This window comes from Anas acuta, chromosome 13 (genome assembly GCF_963932015.1).
Source record: "Anas acuta chromosome 13, bAnaAcu1.1, whole genome shotgun sequence".
Taxonomy (NCBI): domain Eukaryota; kingdom Metazoa; phylum Chordata; class Aves; order Anseriformes; family Anatidae; genus Anas; species Anas acuta.
In genome coordinates, this window is record NC_088991.1 from 21,003,809 (window position 1) to 21,024,581 (window position 20,773).

The 20,773-nt window shown below is 48.0% G+C and overlaps 1 protein-coding gene across 1 annotated transcript in view; it reads right to left on the reverse strand.

The window, feature by feature from the left end:
• The window catches only part of AR (androgen receptor), a 60,391-nt gene that overhangs the window by 19,796 nt on the left and 19,822 nt on the right, over nucleotides 1-20,773 (reverse strand). Inside the window, exons 2-3 of the mRNA XM_068697459.1 lie at nucleotides 12,137-12,288; nucleotides 2,607-2,723 (exon numbers count right to left, since the gene is read on the reverse strand). Of these exons, the coding sequence (XP_068553560.1) occupies nucleotides 2,607-2,723; nucleotides 12,137-12,288 (269 nt within the window). The remainder of the gene's footprint in view (nucleotides 1-2,606; nucleotides 2,724-12,136; nucleotides 12,289-20,773) is intronic.

Sequence of the window (20,773 nt, forward strand, 5' to 3'; positions counted from 1 at the left end):
GTGTCAGCATCTCCATTGCAGGGAATGAATACATCTGTATTTAGTGTTTTTAAAAGATATGAACTGCACTTTAAGTGCAGTAACTTGACCTGAATTAGAACTAAATACAGGCGTGACTCGTGTTTTACAGGGTATCGAGAGGTGTTAATTGCAACAGTCTTCTAGCCCTGCAATCAGTGAACTGAATTTTACGTGTGTGGGAGTTTTTGCCCAAGACAGGAACAACGCCAAGTGCAGTCCTGAGGCCAAAGGCAGAGGTGTTGGCTGTGCTGCCCAACAGCCTTGCTGAGCCTTGCTGTGAGCACGGCCGAGGGCAGACGTGCTCCCTTCTCAGAACAGAAACAGCCCGCGGGACCTTGCACGCCAAGGCTGAAATGCACTGGCAGCAAACGAACAGGAGGTGCCTTAAAAACAGAGCTCTGCAGCTCTGTGCACGTGGTCCTGGCTGGGTGAGCTGGGGTGGAACAGGATAGGGGTGTGCAGATGCCTGAGTGTGCAGCAGCACGGGCACTGGGTGCTTGGGCTGCAACAAAGCCGTGAAACCACGCAGGTGTCTGGGACTGCAGCACAGAGAGGTGATGGGGGAGACGGAGAGCAGTGCACCAGTCGAAATGAGCAAATGAAACTGGCATAATCACTTTTTTATTTTTTTTTTACTTTTAACTTTTTCCCTCTCTTTGGCTTTACAGCGTTGATCGGGAGAGAAGATTCTGTTTAATGGATTTCAGTTTTCAGGTCAGAGTGATCTCAATCAATAATGAAGTGCTTCAAAATATTGCCATTCTGTGCCTAAGCAGACAGTCCTAAATAAGGCACTGAGCGTAACCTCCTCCTACCATTAAACCAGGCAGAGCCGCAGGGATGCTGGTAACGGTCAGCTCCATTATACCCTATGAGTGACTGGTAATTAACAGGCGGTTAAAACCAACCATTTGGAGCTTGGAAGTGTTTTCAAATGCTGTGGCTTTCTACTGTGGGAGAAATAACTGTGGACAAACTCATAGCATGCATGTTTTTAACAATCGCCTTTAAACCAACATTCAAAACAAATGTAAAACAGACCAGGCAGAACAGGTCAAAGCGACCCGAAAAGCTTAAGGAAAAAAAAAAAAAAAAGAAAAAAAAAAACAACGAGGGGGGGGGGGGCTCTCAGTCCTAGCATTCGTCTTGTCAGTGTGCCCCACAGAGGAAGGCTGCACTGATGTACATCCCCTCTGACTTCAAGGGGGATTTCTCTGCTCCAAAATCCAGCTGTGCCGCTGCAGCAGCCTGCAAGGGCGCAGGGGAAGCAGCAGCAGCGAAAAGCCACCCCACCAGATGTTGGCATTCGCTTTTAGTGCCTGTGAGCAGGAGGGAATGAGAGTGCTGCACGTCTGCACCTGCCCCTCCTGCCAGGAGCTGTGCTGCCATCGTTCGATCCGATTTATTGCCCGCTGCTGTAAGAGCAGGCAGGTTCCTGCTCTGCTGGCTGTAAGTACTTGTCAGTACCTGGAGCTGTAAGAGCCCTCCTGGGGAAGAAATAAAACTGGAATCAGTGCTCCTAGCTGAGCAATAAACCACAACCTGTTCAGCAGCACGTTCTTCAAGCTTATATTAGAGCAGCCTAGCAGCTCCGCGCGGTACTGCACACCCCAGCAGCCGTGGAAGCATTTAACCCAAAAAGCTGACTTATCCAGCCAGGTGCTCCCCAGCTCTCCACGCCGTGAATGATGCTGCCAGGGGCTCTCACATGTTCCTAATCCCATGGCACAAGCCGTGCCCATGGCAGGCGGGTGGAACTGGATGATCTTCAAGGTCCCTCCCAACCCAAGCCCTGCGGTGACTCCCCCAAGCTCTGCTGTCAGAGGCCTTTTGGTGGTAGGTCAGCTCCACCAGCCCCATTTTTCAGGGGATGTTCTTTCTCACTCACATCAAATGAACTCAAAGATGAGCCATCCGGTGGTACTCATAAATTATGGTATGCTAAAATTCTGTCTGCTTTTGAGGTAGAAAGGAAGAAAGGCAGGTCCAGCACATTTCAGGCAGCAAAATAGCCCTGCTTGTATGAACGCAAGAATAGTTTGGCTCAACCTAGATTGCAGCTTCTAGGTTTCGAGCAGAAAGCCTCAGATTTTGGATGTAGGCTTTGTGTCAGGTTTTGGTAAAGGTACATGTTTTGGAACAAACTATAATAATGATTTTTACTGGTGACAAAGAAACCTATGTAGAGAAGAATGCTGGGGCTGTATTTTTATAAAGAAAAAAAATGTGCCTTTGTCTAATTCTGCCTTTGAAAAATCATCTTAAAATGGGAGTGAGCTGTTCAAAGAGGCTTCGATACAACTGAGAATCCAGTTTACACAGCTGTCAATGCATTTTTTCAGATTAACAAGGTTTTAAAACAAGGAAAAGGATGCTTCCTGAAATGGAAAGACAAGTTCAATGAAATTCACAATTTTGGTATTAGAAGCTTGCATATGTTTCCAGAATCTCATTACGCTCCATCAGCCTCATTTCTTCACACATTTACTGACTGTTAATGTGCCAAGTACATCAGTGATCTGCACGATTAGCCTGGATGCCCCGCACACGTGGTGAGAAACCAGAAGCTGTTATCCATACAGTACCTCCGAGAGTCATCCCTGCTTCGTAGCATTTTCGCAGGCGGCAGGACGGGCAGTTTTTCCTTCTGAATTTGTCAATGGTGCAGTCATTCCGGCTGGCACACAGGTATTTCTGCTTACCTAGAAACATCAGAGGAAATAGTGATGGGTGGGGGGTACCAATCAGAGCAGATTCACAAGCAGAAATGGGTTCTTGTTTTCTCAGCATCACTCAACATCCACCAGGTTCCCACTGCAGCCAGCAGAACTGCTGCAGTTCATGTTTCCACCTTAATTTGGGGATATTTTTCCAAAAATCACCTTTCTTGTTTCACAGTTCAGCAGCCCCCAGTGTGGAGGCTGAAGGCCAGCACACGTAACTCGGAGGTGGCTCCTCCTGGGCTGCTGGGGTTGCTCGGGGCCAGCAGACAGCGAGCGCGCCCTGCGCCCCCTGCCCCGCTCACTGCATGCAGAAAGGCTTGCTGCCCTGAAGGCATAAAGTACTGCCTGCAGCAAACTTCTGGACAGCTGGAACTGCCTTCTGGCCAAGGAAGACAAAAAAAAAAAAAAAGAGAGAGAAAGAAAAAAATAAAAGAAAAAAAAAATAAAAGAAACAAACCACATCAGTGCTGACTTCCCAGGTCAGCCCCCAGCAGAAAAAAATTATGTTGGAAGTTGATATCCTTTGGAAAAAAAAACAACACAGTTGTTCATCTGCTGCTGCAAAAGGAGTTCATTGCCAGCTATACAAGCTTTGTATGAGAGATGTCACCATACCTCTTCATGTGCACATTTCAGAGGCTGTTTTTTAGAGGAGAAAAATTGCTCTGTACCGTGCAGCACAGCAGAGGTAGTCAATAAATAATAATTAAAAAGTAATGAAGCATAACCAAGAAACCAAGGTATGGATAGCTTCATTCTTATATTTTTTGAATGTTGTTCACCTATTGCTTGGCTCTTTGCTGTAACAACAGCTGTTTTTCCCCCAGAAAGCTTCCAAAACACTGCAGCTCACCCCGTTGAGCTGCTTGGATACTCCTGCGTTGCACATCTTTGTAATCTGCAGAATCTAGTTCCCAGACAGTGGCCTTCCCTCTACAGCCACGATTCCCTTCACAGTGCTTTTTGGGGCTGAATTATTTCTTTGGTGACACTCAGTAATGCTAACCAGGCTTGTTGCCTGCTGGTTAGTGAGATCTCGTACAGCAGCACGTTTAGGGGTGCTCACAGAAACTTCAGAGGAAATTACTTACTGTGAGCCTAACTGTATCTTAGATTCACCTTTCCATTTGCTTAGAGAGCAGCTTTTAGAGATCCAGATTTCATCTCACTTTCTTTACTGCCTCGTTTGCTACACATGCCAAGAAAGAACTTTCCTTCTTGACTCATAATTTGTTTTCTTATCAAGTCTAAACACGTTCACTGGATCAAGATTTGTCTGATGTTCTTCATAGCATGCCAAACTCAAACAGTCTCGGTATATAATAGACCTGTACGCCTTTCTTTAAAACTATACTAAATGGGAAAGCAGTGCACATCGAGTTTCACCATTATTATTCTAACACAACAGTCATAAAACTTGTTGGCATCACTTGTTGCTTCACCATTGCTCTCCGAATTCCAAAGAACCCTTTGTTTTCTGCACTCATGGTGATGGCGGAGCCCACAGACAGTCCCCCCGCTCCTTCCCTGCCCCCTGACCTGTGCCATTGCCTGTCTGTGTCTCCTGGCTAGCACTACTGACCTCCATCTGCAAGGTTGTACCTGCAGCCTGTAATCACAGCCTTACATAAAAGTCATTATAAGGCTCGGTGTCACAACAAACTCCTTTCACCGGCGTGCACTTAGGGCTATGCCAAAGGTCTGAAACAACACCGCACGTGAACGTCTGCGAACTGTCCCCATTCAAACCTGATTAAACCATCCCCAGTGCCTTAGCTGTTAAGACTGCAGACATAATGGGGTGAGTGTGCTTTACCTACAGCACGTGACACCTCGCTAAACACTTTCAATACCATTCTCATCAGCACCTCTCTTTATTCCCCCCCTTGCTCATTATCAGTGCTAAGGACACTTAGAAAGGCCTCAGAAGCAGAGATTACACAGAATCCCACAAAACACAAGCACCATCTTCCCTTTCAGCAGTCCATTGAGGAGGATGAGTAATACGCAACTTCAGCTGGAAGTGGGTTACTTGGAGTTATTTTTGAGCTATGGCAAACAGGTGCTGAGGCCATCCTCTTCCCACTTGACCTCTTTATGCGCGTAGATCAAACAAGAATGGATGCTCTACTTTCTGAGGCGTTGGCATGGAGAGTCTTAAGCTGATTTTTATCTCCTTCCCCCCCAGTTTCACTGAAGGATTCCTGTCTCATGACAACGTCTAACACTAGGATGCCCCAGCACCTGTCAAAACTCCCACGTGTGTGACACGTCCGGGGCTGGGACTTGCAGGGAGCCCCCAGCCCAGCTCACAGCCCCAGCTCGGTCTCTGGCCAGGGGCGCCAGGCTGCCCCTGGGAGCATCCACACAGCCGTCCTGCCCTGCCCGTGCATCGGCTCCTGCTCCCTCCCTATCTCGCCTCCCTAGTCTAAACTACAGCATTTTTGGAATGATAATAGCTCAAAATCTTTAAAAAGGTCAAGCCTCTCCTGCTAAGGGCTGCGGTGAGGAAGCGCAGCACAGAAACAGCCCGCGCCCCACAAGGACGCCCCAGGGTCAGGCACTGCTCTATCGCAGCCGCCGTGCCCCAGCCCTCCTGCACCCACCCGCAGGGTGTCGTGGCCAGGGCGTCGTGGCCAGGGCCCTGCCTGCCGGCCCCGGGCACTGGAGCAGGACCCGGGATCGGGCTCCAGCCTTCCCAGACTCCAGCTGCTTCCCAGGCACCCTGCAGCAGCGGCACCGCTCCTCACGCAGACGGATCCGCCGTCCTTGGCGCCTGCCGCTGCTCCCAGATCACAGGACACCAACACGCACCCACTAAAAGAATCTCTACTACAGTTTTACTACCTGCCCACAGGCTCAGATGCATGCGAGCTTTTAAGTGCCAGTCAGTAACTTGCCCGATGGTCACGGTACGGTGATTTTGCTGAAATAGCGAGGGCTTACTTCCTGGTTCACCAGATACACGCTTTGGGACAGGGACCAATTTTCTGTTAATTGTACATACATAGCCTGGCACTGCTTATTTTAAGATGTTAGTCATTAACAAAAAGGGAAACAAATGGCAATGCAAAAACTATTCATGAATCTGCTTCTGCTCAGTTTGAGAATAAGCTGCTCACTCATCTTGTCCAAATTCCTAGGGACGTAAAGGTTTCCTTTACATTACTGCAAAATCCTGATAACTTTTACACCAAGAGAGGATACAGTTTGTGAAGTGGATCCAAGACCCGGGAGCCTCCAGGCTGTATCGCTGCCCCAGCGAAGCCCAGTGTCCCGAGCCAACCCCGGGCGGGCTGTGCCTGCCCTCCCGGACTGCAGGGAGAAGCCCCGGCACGCAGGCTCCTCGCCCTCAGCCTGCACCGAGACACGGCCACACCGCAGGCTCCTCTGCTGTCTGCACCTGTGTACACGTCGCTCTCCCTTCTCCTCCAGCTGAGACTGTGCAATATTTGACACGGAGATGAGCCGCTGTATAACCTGAGCACAGCACAGATGTATGAAGAAGGTACCATAAAAGCCCCACGAACAACAGAGTGGATTGAACACCATGATTTCAGCTACCTTAAGCAGCTTTGCATATACAAAGACTTTTTTTTTTTTTTAATTTTAGGATCTTTTACATTCTTCATTTAAGAACAAGCTGAAACGTTTGCAATCAACTGTTCTTTATTTAAGATAAATGCACTGTCTTTTTGTTTATTGAGTTTAACACTAGAACGATTTTTTTCTCCTTCTCCTTCCAGAATACACCAGAGACGCTACGTTGTATGACTGCAAAGCACAGGCCCTCTCACCTTGCAAACCTGCATAATAAAATAATAAACTACAGTTCTGAACTTTAACCACACTCTCGTATTACACCCAGTAGCCCTGTTCTTTGCAAAGTCAATCCGGCAGCTTTTCCGTACACGGGGGATGCTGGCAGCCTGTCAGGCTCAGATGTACTCACTGATCTGACGGTACCTCAGGTGTATGCCTAAAGAAGAGTGCTCCCCTTCCCTGCTGATCCAGATATGCTTGCATACATGTAGGTGAGACATTAAGTTATGAAGGTGCTCAGTACTCTCCTGCTACATCAAGCAGCCACAAGAATCCATGAGATCAGCCCAGGTACCCCAGGCCAGCTGGTCCCACGAGATCAGCCCTCTCCAGCTGCAGTTCCCTGCCTTGCACCACGATGCCCTGCTGCACCACTGCCTCCCTCGCAGATCTGGCTCGCTCCTTTTCCAAGTTCATGCCAGGCAGAAAGATGCTCCTGCCATCACCAAGTTCTTCTGTCTTAAGACTGCAATTAAGTCAGGAGCAGAGGAAGTACAAGGACAGCAATTCTCCAGTCTCAACTAAAAATCAAGATTTATGGATAAAGATGTGTTGCTCAGTTCAAGTTAGCTAAAAGCCTGTTGTCACACGAATTGTTGTGCCTAGCGTAGCTTTTTCTTCCAGAAAGTAAAGTAATCTGTACAAACATACGGACTGAGATTTACAATTGTGAATGTGGCAATCCATTAAATACCTTTTGGATGAAAGGTCCTCATATCTCACTGCATAAACCAAATTCTAATAGTTGGGGAAAAGGCCAAACTTTCTGAGAATACAAATGCTGCAGGGGATCATGTAATTACAGGGCTTCTGATGCTTTCCTGTGAAAGCTCTGCTACCAGCTGCTGTCACAAACAGGAACACAACACGAGCTGAGCCAGCGGATTTGGTACGGGAACTACTCTGGAGTCCCTAGTTGATGCTGCCCTTAGAAATAATCAAACACGGCACAGCTGTTAAGTTCTCAGGAACTAATAATAAGTCACTATTAATAAGCGATCTTTGCAAAGTAGTGTTCTTAATAATCACCTATATTTACCAAAAGAAAGAAGAAAACAAAAACAGTCTGTCTCCATTGTGACAGTGCAATCTTCAGCACGGCCTCTCCAGCTCTTCCCCCTCAGGGCAGTGGTTCTAGCAGCCCGGGGTAGCCAGGAAGACGTGCTGGCTCTGCGTGGGAGGCTGGCTGCTGGAAGAGCAAGAGGGAAGCTCTCCAGGGAACCAAAAACAGTGGTCTGGAAGAGAAAACATTAGCTAGCCAGAGACAACCATGGAAGCTTCAGGTGTTGGCAAACTAATATGTGCAGGCTGCAGCTGAGGGGATGATCTAGCAAGAAGGCTGGAGCCAGCCAAGGCTAAATGACGATCTTTAAAATCAAACAACTGTAGGACTGCGCAAGGTTAAGAGGTTATATTTAAAGATGCTTAAGTCCAGCAAGAAATGTTGGATTCTTGTTGGATTAAATGATGTTTCATTGTTTGACTCTCCGGCAACAAAACCAAATGGTGACATGCCGCACTGCTGCTGGTGGCCCTGGGCACCCAAAGAAGCACCACGGCACGGGGCCGAAGGGAACTTGTCTGCAGAAGGCAAGGGGAGAGAAAAGCAATAGGCCTGGCAGACAGAGCGGGAGGCAGCCTGTGCCAGGGGCACCTGTGATTTCAAAGGTCTGCTTATTCCACCTTCTTCTCTTTCCACTGACTTTTAAGGCCAAGAACACCCAAAGGGTAGGGAGAAACCAAGCACTGAGACAGGAACATGATGGTGCTGCAGTCTTTTGCCTGTGCCAGGTCTTTTGTATGCTGTCAGATCAGCCAGGAGAAGGAGAAGAAAGAATTTTAAAACATAGTAATGGTCTTTGAAAGCTTCAACTTGCAGTCCTTCCTACTTGTGTTGGGAAAATTAAAATCTGTATGGGGTGGATGTACTTTTTCTTCACTAAATCTTTGTTTTGTAGGAGAAGGAGGAAGGAAGAGAAGTCCTCCTTTGTAGGCTGTGAATGCCCCTCCAGCAGAGGTGCAGCTGAGCGCTGTGGCACAGTGAGTCCAGCCCCTGTGGGCTCCTCAGCACCTGGACACCGAGGTGGGGTGGCAGAGAGGGAGAGACAAATGCCAGTTCTGATTACAAACATGAGGCTGTCAGCCTTGCAAGTGAACAAGTCCACATCAGAGCTGGAGAACCTGCACGATGGGTTTTAGAGCTTGCCTATGTTTAACCTGGGCAGCTTGGGCAATGAAACAGCTGACTTTAGCAGATCAGGAAAATATTCGTGTCTTTTCTATGAACTCTTCCAGAATCACTCTGGAAGAACTGGTTGGACTTGAGCAGGAAAATAAAAAATTAAAAAAATCTATCAAACATTTTATCAAAGCAGGAGTCATCTGCTCTACTGAACACTACATGAATCCTCCGTATGTTTTAAAATGGAAGAGGACAATGTTAAAACTTTTCATTTTAATTTTTTATCACTTTCTGATTATTTTTAAGTCAGTGTATATCTATAAAACCTTTTTAAATATCCCAGAATTATTACCAAATAAGTACAATAGTGTACAAAGCAAATAATATGATAAAACAAAAACCTACGTGTCTAGTTATTCCCCGTTCCCTTTGAGGTGATCTGTTTGTGCTGCTCTTCAGCTCACAGTACACGCTTCTCCGACCTTTCCAAAGCCGCTGATACCAGCAACAGGGAGGAAACAAAGGCAGAAGAAGGATGTCTGTTCTCACTGGGTAAGCTTTGCAATCTGCTGTTGTAAAATGTCTCCAAAGTGCCCTAAGGTTTTCAAAGACATGTTTTATGGACTTTAAAACATAAGAACACACTGAAATATCAGCTTTCAAAATTACTCCTCAACTTTAGGAAGAAAATGTCTGGCTGGAAAATCACCAGTTACATTCAATATTTATAAACAAGCCTGATTTATTGTTTATTCCGCAAAATAAAGATGCTATCCAGGTACCTCAGGGTAACGTAAGATGAAATCCCACACTCACTAGATCTAATTATTCAATACACAACATGCATTTACATTACATTTTCTTGCTGAAAACTGCTGTGCACAAAACTGTGAAAAGTTCTGCTTCAGCTTCCACCCCGTCACTAGGTTAAATTCAGAGAAACTGCCTCCCATCAATTTCTGCATAACACCCCCCTAAATTATTTCTGAACTTGGAAATTGCATGAAGGACACAGCGAAGGAAGCAGGGAAGACAAGCAAACAGAAACAAACCTGCAGATTTGGTGGAAAGCTGCAGCCCCCCAAGGACTAAATCCTGTTGTCTACAAGAGCTGGAAGCCACAGCCTCCTGGCTTTTCAAGCCGCCAGCTCCTTCCTCTTTCCCAGCCACCCGGTTTCTAGTTTCTCTCTTGCCATTTACCGAGGTTGCAGCCGTGCTTCCCCCCGCTGCCTGCAGACCAAGGCTGGAGGCGTGGTGCCAGCACCCACGACCACAGCTTTGCTTCCCCTGCGCTGCCCACGTCCCACCAGTGCCAGCCACCTGCCCTCCCGTCTGCAAAGGGGGCACCTCTCCCTTGCCATCACCAAGAAAAAAATGCCCAGAACTGCGATTTTATTCCATGCAGAAATATCTCCCAGGCATACAAAAGAAAAACAAGCAAATAAAAATCCTTTGGGAAGGAACCGAAGGAAGCCTGTTTGAAACCAGCAAACCTCTGCTCACAGACACGCAGAGGCAGCGCTGCCTGATGCAGCACCGGACCAGGAGGAAATGTTTCAGCACCTGGACGCTCTGCGGAGGAAGCTTTCTGATGGAAAGCCAGCAAACAGCTCTCAGCTATGCAGGCACTATCGGTCTGTCAAACAAAGCCTGTCCCATGAAATACAACGAAGTGGTATCTGGAACTGCAAAAGATTTCATTTACATTTTTATCTGCTCAAAGGAAAACCAGACAGTGCTGCCGAGAGCATTTTCGGCAGGAGGCAGCTCCCTCCCCACTCCTCACTGTGGGCACATTTGCTGCACAGTCTCATCCAGGGACAGGCAAAGGGCTGCTGCAGGCAGGATCACATCTGGCAGAACTGCTACCAGATCCCAGGCAACCAAACACTTCTAACCCCCTGCAGCACCTCGAAGCTTAGAAAGTAGGAAGAGGTGTAAATACTGTTAAAATTCATAATGCAACACAACCAAGAGAGGGAACAACAACACAACGTGTGCCTTAAGAACACTGCAAGCAGCACAGGCTGCCAGCTCTTTTTCTCCCTCTTTCTCCATCCTCCTCCCCACAGCAGGCAACTCACATCCCTCATCTGCAGGACTCCCACTGCACACGACGGAGTCCACCCCGATGTAAGAGGAATGCTCTGGCACTCGTTAGATGACATGTACTATTTCACCAACAATTTATCTGACAGACAGCCAAGGCTCCACTTACTATAAATCAACAATAACTTGCTGACTTAAACAAGCATCTGTTATTTACTCTGGCTGCACAGCCAATTCATTTGGCTTTACACAGAATTGGTGTATAGCAGAAGCAGGCTTATAAATGATTTACTTGGGAAAAGATGCCAAACATTATTTATTAATATTATTTGAGTGTCCTATTACAGCAACAGGATGTTATTGTCCTCTGTAGCACGGCCCTGATTCCTCTCTGAACTAGTGCTGGCAAGTTGAAAGGAGTCACTCCTGGCATGAGTAACGGAAGAAGGAAAATGAGACTCCAAAAACATACAGGATAATCCTGGAGTCAAACCCGAAGCAGCGCTCAGATGGACTGGTGAGCATCCACCCGTCTGGGCCCTGCTGTCCTCAGGCCGTGACACGGGATGCGGGAGGGAAGGCTCACGCCAGGACGAGGCAGGGACAAGCAGCTGGAGCCACGCTGCTGCCCTCTGCCAGGAGCCCGCAGCCTGCAAGGCAGACCCCGGCGGTGTGCGGCCAGTGCGTGGTGGACATTGATGTGAGGGGGAATTGTGGAAAAGTTCCTTCTGCTTCTGGGGAGAAGGATCACAGACACCAAGGTCAGAGCACGGGGCTTGATGGACAGATGGCTCTGCTGTACAAGGACTGCTGTTCTGCAGGTGCTGAGGTAAGTGACCCTCTGAAAGGGATGCAAGAGAGGAAAAGCATCCACTAAATGTGGACCTGTGGGGCTGAGATCGCGGGAGCGCTGATGGGACCTTAGAGCAACCCTGAGGGTGAAGAAGAAAAGGGAAGCAGGAACTGACTTCTGTGAGGTCTAACCAGGTCACTGTGATAACCAAGAATTGAAAAGGATGGTGTTTGGCAAACTGTAAAGTGGGTTTACAAACAAATAAATCGATTTATCTTTGAATGTTCTCCCTTATGTTTAAGTTCCTCCTAAATTTAAGAGATCTTAGAAATCTACCACACTTTGTCACCACTGTTCATCTCTCTGTCCCCTTGCTTAGCAGATTCCCCAAATGAAGCAAGGCTGCTGCCAATGCTTCCAGCACCCATGTGTTAATGACTTCACTGCTGGTAAGAGAAACTCAGGAGCCTTTGGCTCTTAAAGAACTGGTGGAGAAACCCAGAGCCTGGAGGTGGGAGTGGTTGTCCCTCCTCTCCCTTCAGTTACCTTCAGCCGCCCGTTTGAAGAACACCTTGCAGCTCCCGCACGTGAGGGCTCCGTAGTGGCACCCCGATGCTTCATCGCCGCAGATCAGGCAAGTCTTCTGGGGTGGAAAGTAATAGTCAATGGGCAAGACATGATCGCGGCCAGTCTCCAACCTGCAGAGTAAAGAGAAAGAGGACAAGGGGAAGGGTCAGCAAATGAGGTCAGGGCAAGCTATTGGTGAGCACAGTGGATGGCACTTGGCAGAATACTGATGGCAAACCCCCAGATTTCCGCACCATGACAACCAAGGACTGATCAGAAAGAAGGCAGAATAGGTCTAGACCTGTGTGTTCAGGTCTAGCTCTGAACACACAGGAAGACCACTCTGGGATGCCCCTCCTGCCACCATCCCCAAATACCACATGTGACAACGTGTGGCAAAGTACAGGCACGGTGACAGCACAGCCCAGCAAGGGCAGATGACAAGAAATGGCTATTGCAGTGTTCACATAATTTTGACTTCAATAATAAGGCTTATACATCAAAGAAGGACTTTGCATGTTCATTAAGCTACTTGATCCAACACCGTTAGGGTCATTGTTGTCACACCACCACAGATGATTTTATCCTTTGGATTTTTAGTTTAAACAAACTAATTTTTACAGACCTATCAGACTTAAATGCTACTCTTCTCTTCTTGCAAAATTCCTACCCATTCCCTCTTTGAATCCCCAGCAATGGCTGGACTGAACTTTTTTTCCAGGATGCCTTCCTCATCCATGTGAGTACTCAACACATTCAGAAGCCCCTGGTGAAAACATTAAGCATTTGCTCTGAAAATGTCCCAGCAAACTCCTCTTTATACCCATCCCATGACTAAAGGTACTGTGCCTCCACTCCCCTCAGTCACATGCAGCGCATTGGGAATATCATCACTGGGGTCCTGGCCCCACAATGGCCCCATGGCCAGAGCAGAGCACTGCCCAGCTGGCCAATGGATGCCAAAAAAAACCCCACTCAGATTCAAAAAATAAAACATACAGGATTTGACATGTAATCATTATGATTATATGCTGGAAGTGGGTCAGTGTGGATTATTTAGCGTCACATTTTCCACTGACCAGCTCCGTAGTCTGAAAGATCCATTTGGGATTGTAATTCTGCTTGGTGGGAAACAAGGATGGGGACAGAAACCAGCTTTTAGCAGTGCACAGGGAGGCCTGGAGTCCTCTTTGCCTGTTGCTACTTCCCCTTACCCCCTGCGGGGGAAGCCCACAGAGCCTCCCGCAGCCCTTGCCCTTCCCAAGCAGATCCCAACAGCAGGCCAGGACTGAGAGGCCTGAGAAAGGGGACAAAAGGCTGCACTCACAGCACCTTGGGGACACCCCGAGTGACCCCCTCCTAGCTGGCCACCCATCTGTCACATCTCCCTTATGCACCTGCACGCCCGAAGCCTCTTGCAGACAGCCGGTCCTGAGCCTGCCACCTCCCTTTGGGCACTGCCAGTGCATTGCCACACAGCTGCTCCATCAGATGTAACGGGGAGCTGCTTTTCAAGAGGCACGGTGACAGGAGAGGTGTTTATCGGAATTACAAGTCACGGCATGTCTAGGCAGTGTGGGAAGCAATCATGTTTTAAGTTATTTACTAAAACTGACTTTGTGTAAAAACACCGGGCTAGGCAATTAACTTCTAATCATCAGTAGGTCACGGCAATTTTCTGGTCAAAAATACCTCTGTTTTTGGTTTCTGGTGTAGTTTGAATGCTTGCAAGACAAGATCCCAGAAACTGTGTTGAGAGTGGATGTGACAGTGCTGGGACTTCTTGTAAAAGACTTTTATACTCAGAAAAGTCCCGTTTGGATGAACAAACAACAGATGAAACCAAAATCCAGTGAAAGAGAAAACAGCCCTCTGAGAGATGTCAGCCTGAACTCGTATCATGAACCTTCTGAAAATTCTTGCAACTCTTGGAACGAGGGGCTCAGCACCAGCACAGATCCCGGGGCAGGGGAACGCTGTCCCAGCCAGCAGCCCCCTGTCCCCGAGCTCTGTGGGCAGCTCCCCCTTCTGTATGTGACTCAGGCCAGGGGACATCCGACATACAGAAAGAGCAGCTGGCCAGACCAAGGAAAGATCCATGGTATTTGTCTGCCCTAATCACCATTTTTTCCACTTGAATTTGCACCTCCTTGGTCATTTGCAGTTGGCTGCACTACTACCCAGTGCTCACCTTGCCTCCGAGGCAGGCACTGGGAGGCAAAGCCATCGCACACCTTCCCCTGGGCCAGCCTCACAGGTCACGGTGTTCCCAAACGCGGGGAGATTTTGCAATCTGCACTTACATGCAGCAGTCCCAGACACGTTAGTGAAGATACTCGGAGTGGGAGAGCTGAAGGATCAATAACCCTTGAGGAGAACTGTAACAGGGACAACGACACGCTCGCTAAGAGCAGCTGCCTGGTTATAATCTTTTGTTCAGGTATTTTAATTCTGGCAATAAGAGCAGCTTCACTGGTTCAGAATATCCGTTCTCCTTTGTTCAGCCTCCAAAGAGACACAAATTAGACTGAGGAGAGAGAGGCTGCAAATGAGAAAAAAGCGTGTCCTCAGGAGCAGGTGAAGATTTTGATTGGTTTAAATTACACCACAAGCTGAAAAATACTTGAGAACGCAGACAGATCTCAAGGGACCGGTGCTATTATTACACAAACAAATAATTGGGATCTTTAATTTCAAGCAAAAACCTAGCTCTATTAGTATAGTGCCAGTGCGGTTTGCCTTTCACATACATAAGGTCCGTGTTTGTTGAAGTATGTCTGTCTTTAATGAACCCCTCATCTAAAAAGTAAAGTATGAAATGGTACAATTATTTGGTGAGATCAAAACCAAAGCTCTTCTCTGTCCTCTGATCTTGTTGTCATTTGGATGCTTCAAAAATGCTGCTATCTTATATTCCTCATATGAGAGCTATGCAGATTCTACTTGGATTGTAGGTTAATAACTGAACAGCAATTTTATCCTCTGTTCTTAACGCAAGAAACATTTTGAGTGATTTTTCATCTTTTTAGTAGCAGCAATCAGAATCAGTGACTCATCTCTAGATGCTACTAAACTATCCTTCCCTGACAATCTCACTTTCCAAGGCTTTTCTTGAATTACTGATTAAATAGAGGAGATCACAGAATCATAGAATCACAGGATCATGGAATATCCCAAGCTGGAAGGGACCTACAAGCACCATCGAGTCCAACTCCTGGCTCCACACAGCACCACCCCAAAACCAGACCCTGTGTCTGCCAGCATTGTCCAAACGCTCCTGCAACTCCGGCATCTCGGTGCCGTGCCCACTGCCCTGGGCAGCCCGTCCCAGTGCCCGACCACCTCTGGGTGCAGAACCTTTCCCTATCCCCCAGCCTGACCCTCCCCTGTCCCAGCTCCATGCTGTCACCTCGGGTCCTGTCACTGTCCCCAGGGAGCAGAGCTCAGCGCCTGCCCCTCTGCTCCCCTGTGAGGGAGCTGCAGGCTCCTCCCTACAAACAGTTGGCTACAACATACCAGCCGTGGTTTAGGTAAGTCCCAATGCAGCAACCATCTCCTGTCTGTCTGTCTGCCTGCCCTCCCAGCACGATCCCACTGCCCTGTGCATGGCAAGGTCCCACAACCTGCTTTGTTCTGCCCCACAGCTACACGAGGATCCTACCCAACAGAGCCTTGGTGCGCAGTTGTAGGTGCCACCGCAGAGCAAATGCTGCTAAGAAATAACCAACAGGATGAAACGAAAGCTTTGCTAAGAATGTCTTATTCATCCCACATCTTTTTAGGTTCCAGCAGTTTTAATCTCATTTAATGATCTGTTTTCCACAAGGCCTTCTCTGTTATTTGTACTGTGTATTTCAGATGGGAAATAAGCAAAAGGGACTCTCACAGGAGCAGCTGTTGTGATGAAAGAAGGAGGAACCTAAAAAGACCTTGGAGTATTTTTGAGGCTTAATTATTTCAAGCCGCAAAGTAGGTTAGCAATTAAGGCTTGAGTACCATGGGACTGACACAACACTTTTTTAAATAGCTGGTTCTCCCTGCTAAAAGTTGTGCAAGTACCAATACACCTCCATGCACGCGTGCATCTAGCCCATCTCTACACGTCCACCTACCCACGAAGGCCGTTCAGCACAGCATCCAACAGGCACTCAACTTTCTGTGCAAGCACTTGAGTCCTGCAGTGCTCGGCCAGTCACACTCTTACTTGCCGTCTTAGAGGTGGAAATTAGAGGGGACCGGCATACATTAAAGGTTAATCCTGGCTGTGAGACAAGCACATCCCCAGCATAACGCTGCTGCCTGCAGGGGATTTACACCAGAGGAGCATCTAGCCTCCAGTGCCCATCATGTCTGAAGATTGATGTTGCAACAGCTGCTCTTTGGAGAAGACAACAGAGCTGAACTGCGAGCCCGGAGCCTGCAGGAGCAACGCAACCCCTGACACCCTCCTGCGCCTGTGCGGGGAGCAGTCACTGCCCACTGGCTTGAAAGGATTTGCCTGGGAACGTTCTGGGTTTTAAAAAGATGCCAGTTTGCCTTTTCTTCTTCACCTCTGGGGAGAAAATAGTAAGAAAAACATGAGATAAAAGGTGGGTAAGAGGGTCGGAGCTGTGAGAACGGCACCTTTAACGATCTATTTTCAAATCAGTTTCCAAGAGACCTTTTAAGGGAGTTCTCAAAATACGTCGGTAGTGACACCGTACTGAGCCAGCACCATGGCTGCAGAGGAGGATTTATGGGCAGAGTCCCTGCACCTTGCCTCGAGCAGGGTGCTGAGCTGCCAGCAGCGCCTGCACCTCGGGGCAGGGAGGAAGGGCTGCGAGGGGAAACTCAGCGTGAGAGGCTTCCTGCCAGCACCTGCTGGGGGTCACCCACCCCGCACAGCCACAGAAATACTGAGGTATGGTGACAGTAAGTGCTGAGAGCCTGGTGGAGGGCTCTAAAACACACCAGTGTAGTTTGCACGATCTGTGGCAAGTGTCACGCCGCCTCAGAAACCCAAAGAAGGGAGATAGCAGCGCGCATGCAGACACAACTTGCGGCAGTGACGTCGGGCTGAGATTCCAGCCCTGTTCAGCACTTGAAGGCCAAGGTCAGAGCTGCTCACAAAGGAACCCAGCATTTTTCAGAGGAGAATCAAAACAACCTCGCTATCTCTCTTACTGTTACAGGGAGAATTTTACTGTCATTTCAGGAGGGTTCTTTAAGGAAATGAACAGGGTCTGTTGAGCTCAAGCCACATGCAAATATTTCTGTAGAACAGCAATTATAACTCTGCAAGGCAAGCGTTTGCTGCTCAATAGTTAATTTCACCAAACAGCCTCAATTTCAGAACACACCCAGGAAACCAAGGGCAATTGTGGATAAGACAGAAGCCAACCACTTCTCATAACTCCCCCAAAAACTCTCCACCTCAGCCATACAAGGCACGTCCAACCCTGCAAGAACCAGGGGACAGCTGCCCTTTCCTCCCAGTGCCCAGAGCTTCGGACTCTTGGGACAGCCCAGAAGAAGCATAAATCATAGTTAAAGTTCACTGCAATATAAATCATAGAATATCCCGAGTTGGAAGGGACATATAAGGATCATGATTGCTCCTTTATTGGTATGTCTTCTGCAGTCCATTCCTACCTGCTCTGACAAGATTAATTAGTTAAGCAATTCACCATGCTAATGTAACACCACGCATATTGGTTATACTCCCCCCATTTTCCTTCAGTCTGACATAACTGAATAAACACAGTTTCCACCCACTTCACTCTTACATTTGACTAAATTTCCCATGCTAAAATTGCTCTCACAGTTGCAGCTGAACTACCCACCAGACTGAAATGATGAGTTACAGCATTGTTTTTCACATGGCTGTGCTTTGACGGTTGGCAAAATCTCATCATTGCATCAGCTCGTTCCTTGAACAGCATAGATTTAACTGTTTGCAACAGGAGGCTTGGGACTTGTTCCGGGGTTTAACTGCACTGTGCAGAAACAAGTCTACTAAAGCATGAGGTGCTGGATTTGCAAGCACTGGGACCCAGCTGGGTTGGCCAGCGGAAAACCCCTAACCAGGTCTCGCCTGCCCAGTCCCGGCTGCTGCCGTGCACCCCAGCCAAGCACCACGAGCATCCTTCTGCGGCGAATCCCTCAAGCAGAACGCTCTTCAGGCCATGCGCTGTGCCCTCTGGGGAGAGCAGCTGGTGGCTCTGCACCTTCACAGTGCTATACCTGAAAATCAGGCTGGCAAAAATGCTCGTGAGGACACCAAGCTATGAACTGAAGGTGCATTTGCACACAGATTTGTATGACTCAGAGTTTTTCCCAGCCATTTCAACTAATATCATGTCTGACATATTGTGATGTTATCAGTAGTAAATGCTGCTTTTAAAATGGTATCTTCTGTACATGATATTTTCAAACAAAATATTTAAAATAACTGGCTTCCTGTCAATGGAATTACACAGCTCATGCCTGGACAAAGATCTATGAATCACATCTGTGTGCAAGAACAGTGTTTAGCTAAGAACACAATTGTACATTTCAGGCATGAGCCTTATGTCATTTTGCACATTCCCCTCTCACTGCTGCTGCCTCCAGCCAGAGCTGCACTGAATCTTTAATGCATCGCCACCAAGCTGTGCTGATTCTGATAACAAAGCCTGCCCAGAAAGTTTAAAGCACCCCATCTTTAAAAATGCTGTGAGCAGTCTAGTCTAAAAACATGCAGTTTTGTATACTGAATTTATTTCCCTTTTTCTAAATAGCCTTGAATATGTTTCTAAACTGACCATGCCTTGTTTTCATGTATAACTACTGGAGGCGGAGAGGCAAGATAGCATCTTTGAGACAGCAGAGCATAGTGCACAGCATGAACAACAGGACACGTCCGCGTAAACACATATGGGAACTTGATCTTCATTTTGATTTAAATAAGCATTAGCAGATGACAACGGGTTTTCCAAACACCCCTGGCAGGGAGAGGGCATGCAGAACCAGCACACCTCCAAGAGAAGGTCCTGCGAGCAACCGCTCCTCGCAGCACCGCGTGGGGCTGGCGGAGATGGCAGTACGCAGGCAGCCTGGTTGAGGCTGCCTCCCGGCTCGGATGGGAAAAATAACTTTGGAAAGGCCAGCTGCACAAATCCATTCACAACTCTCCTGAACCATTATTATTATTATTAACTTCACATGCCTTATTTACTGATTTGCACTGTTTATTGTTCACACGTTGGGTCCTATCCGCCTCTGAAATCCTACCCCTACTGGAATAAGGCCCAGGCAAGCCCACGGCTCTTTTCCATTGTGTTTCCATTTGCACAGAAAACACCTGCCATTTGCTGTGTGGGACTGCCTTTGCGCCATCGCACCAAAAAGCCACCTCGACCAACTGAACCATCCCACACCTGATGGGTACGGACAGAGTTCACTCTAAACCCAGACAGCTGAGGAAGCTCCTGACGCTAGCTACAACCATTGGCTCTCACCTTTCAGGCATCCCTCAGAAAGAAGCAGAAAATGGAAAATTATGTTAAAAAGGTGAAACGAGGCAGGTAAACTATGCCTGAACTACAAAGCCTGAGTAAAATCCCTCAGCAGCCTTTGTATCGCACAGGTGGCAGCCACCTGCGTTTTGGGCATAGCACTGAGAACAACACTTCTGCTTCATAGCCCCATCCCTATCCAGGGAGCTCAGGGAGCAGGTTAAATAAATCAGCTCATAGAAGGAGAAGATGAAACACTTGATTTCACCAGGCAGAGGAGGGATCTACTAAAACAGACAGGCATAAACCTATTGCATGGTTAAAGATAAGAGCTCACCTGACTACTAACATGAAGGGGACAAAAAGCGAAAAAGGAGCAATGTGAGCAGGCTTCAGCCCTGACTAGCAGCCCTGAGGTCATCGGAGCTGTAACCATATCATCCCGGTGACTACAGAGTCACCTGGAATCTCCAAGGACAAGACCTTGGTTTCTTTGGTGCACAGAGAGCCCTACTTATTTCCCAAGGAAACTGTCTGTCCTGCATAATATTTTTAAGTTAGTTGAACACACACCGTAATCTTCAGTTATCAAATCCACCTCCTCTGCCAACCAACAAAAAGAAAATGCAGCAATACAGAAAATCACAAATAAGGCAATAGTGACGATCCCTATGTTTCATCCTCGGAGAGATGCTGCCCTCTTGCCACAGGGAGTACTGGCTTAAAAATCCCCTAGGAAGCATCCTGAGTGTTGTTTTGCTTGGCAAGGCACCACGGGCTCGTAGTACCACGGACTAACACTCAGCCTTTCTAGGAGGACATTAAGCCTTTCCTCTGCAACACCGAGGTTCAGTGAATTTATCAAACTCAGCAGCAGGTGATGTTCATTCCTTGGCAGAATTAATGCATTAATCTCACAGATTAATACACGTGCAGGAAAAATGGGAGGGGGGGGCACACACCTTGGGGGTGAGCTGTGCACACGCAATGTGCAGCGGGAAGCACACTGCATGTTTTGGGGACACTGTGCGTGGTGGCAGAGGGGCCAGCAGCGCTCCCCGCAGAAGGGATGTGTGTGGCAGAGCACCCCCAGCCCCAGCAGAGCCAAGGAGCGCACCGAGCAGGAGGGCAGGCGGCAGCA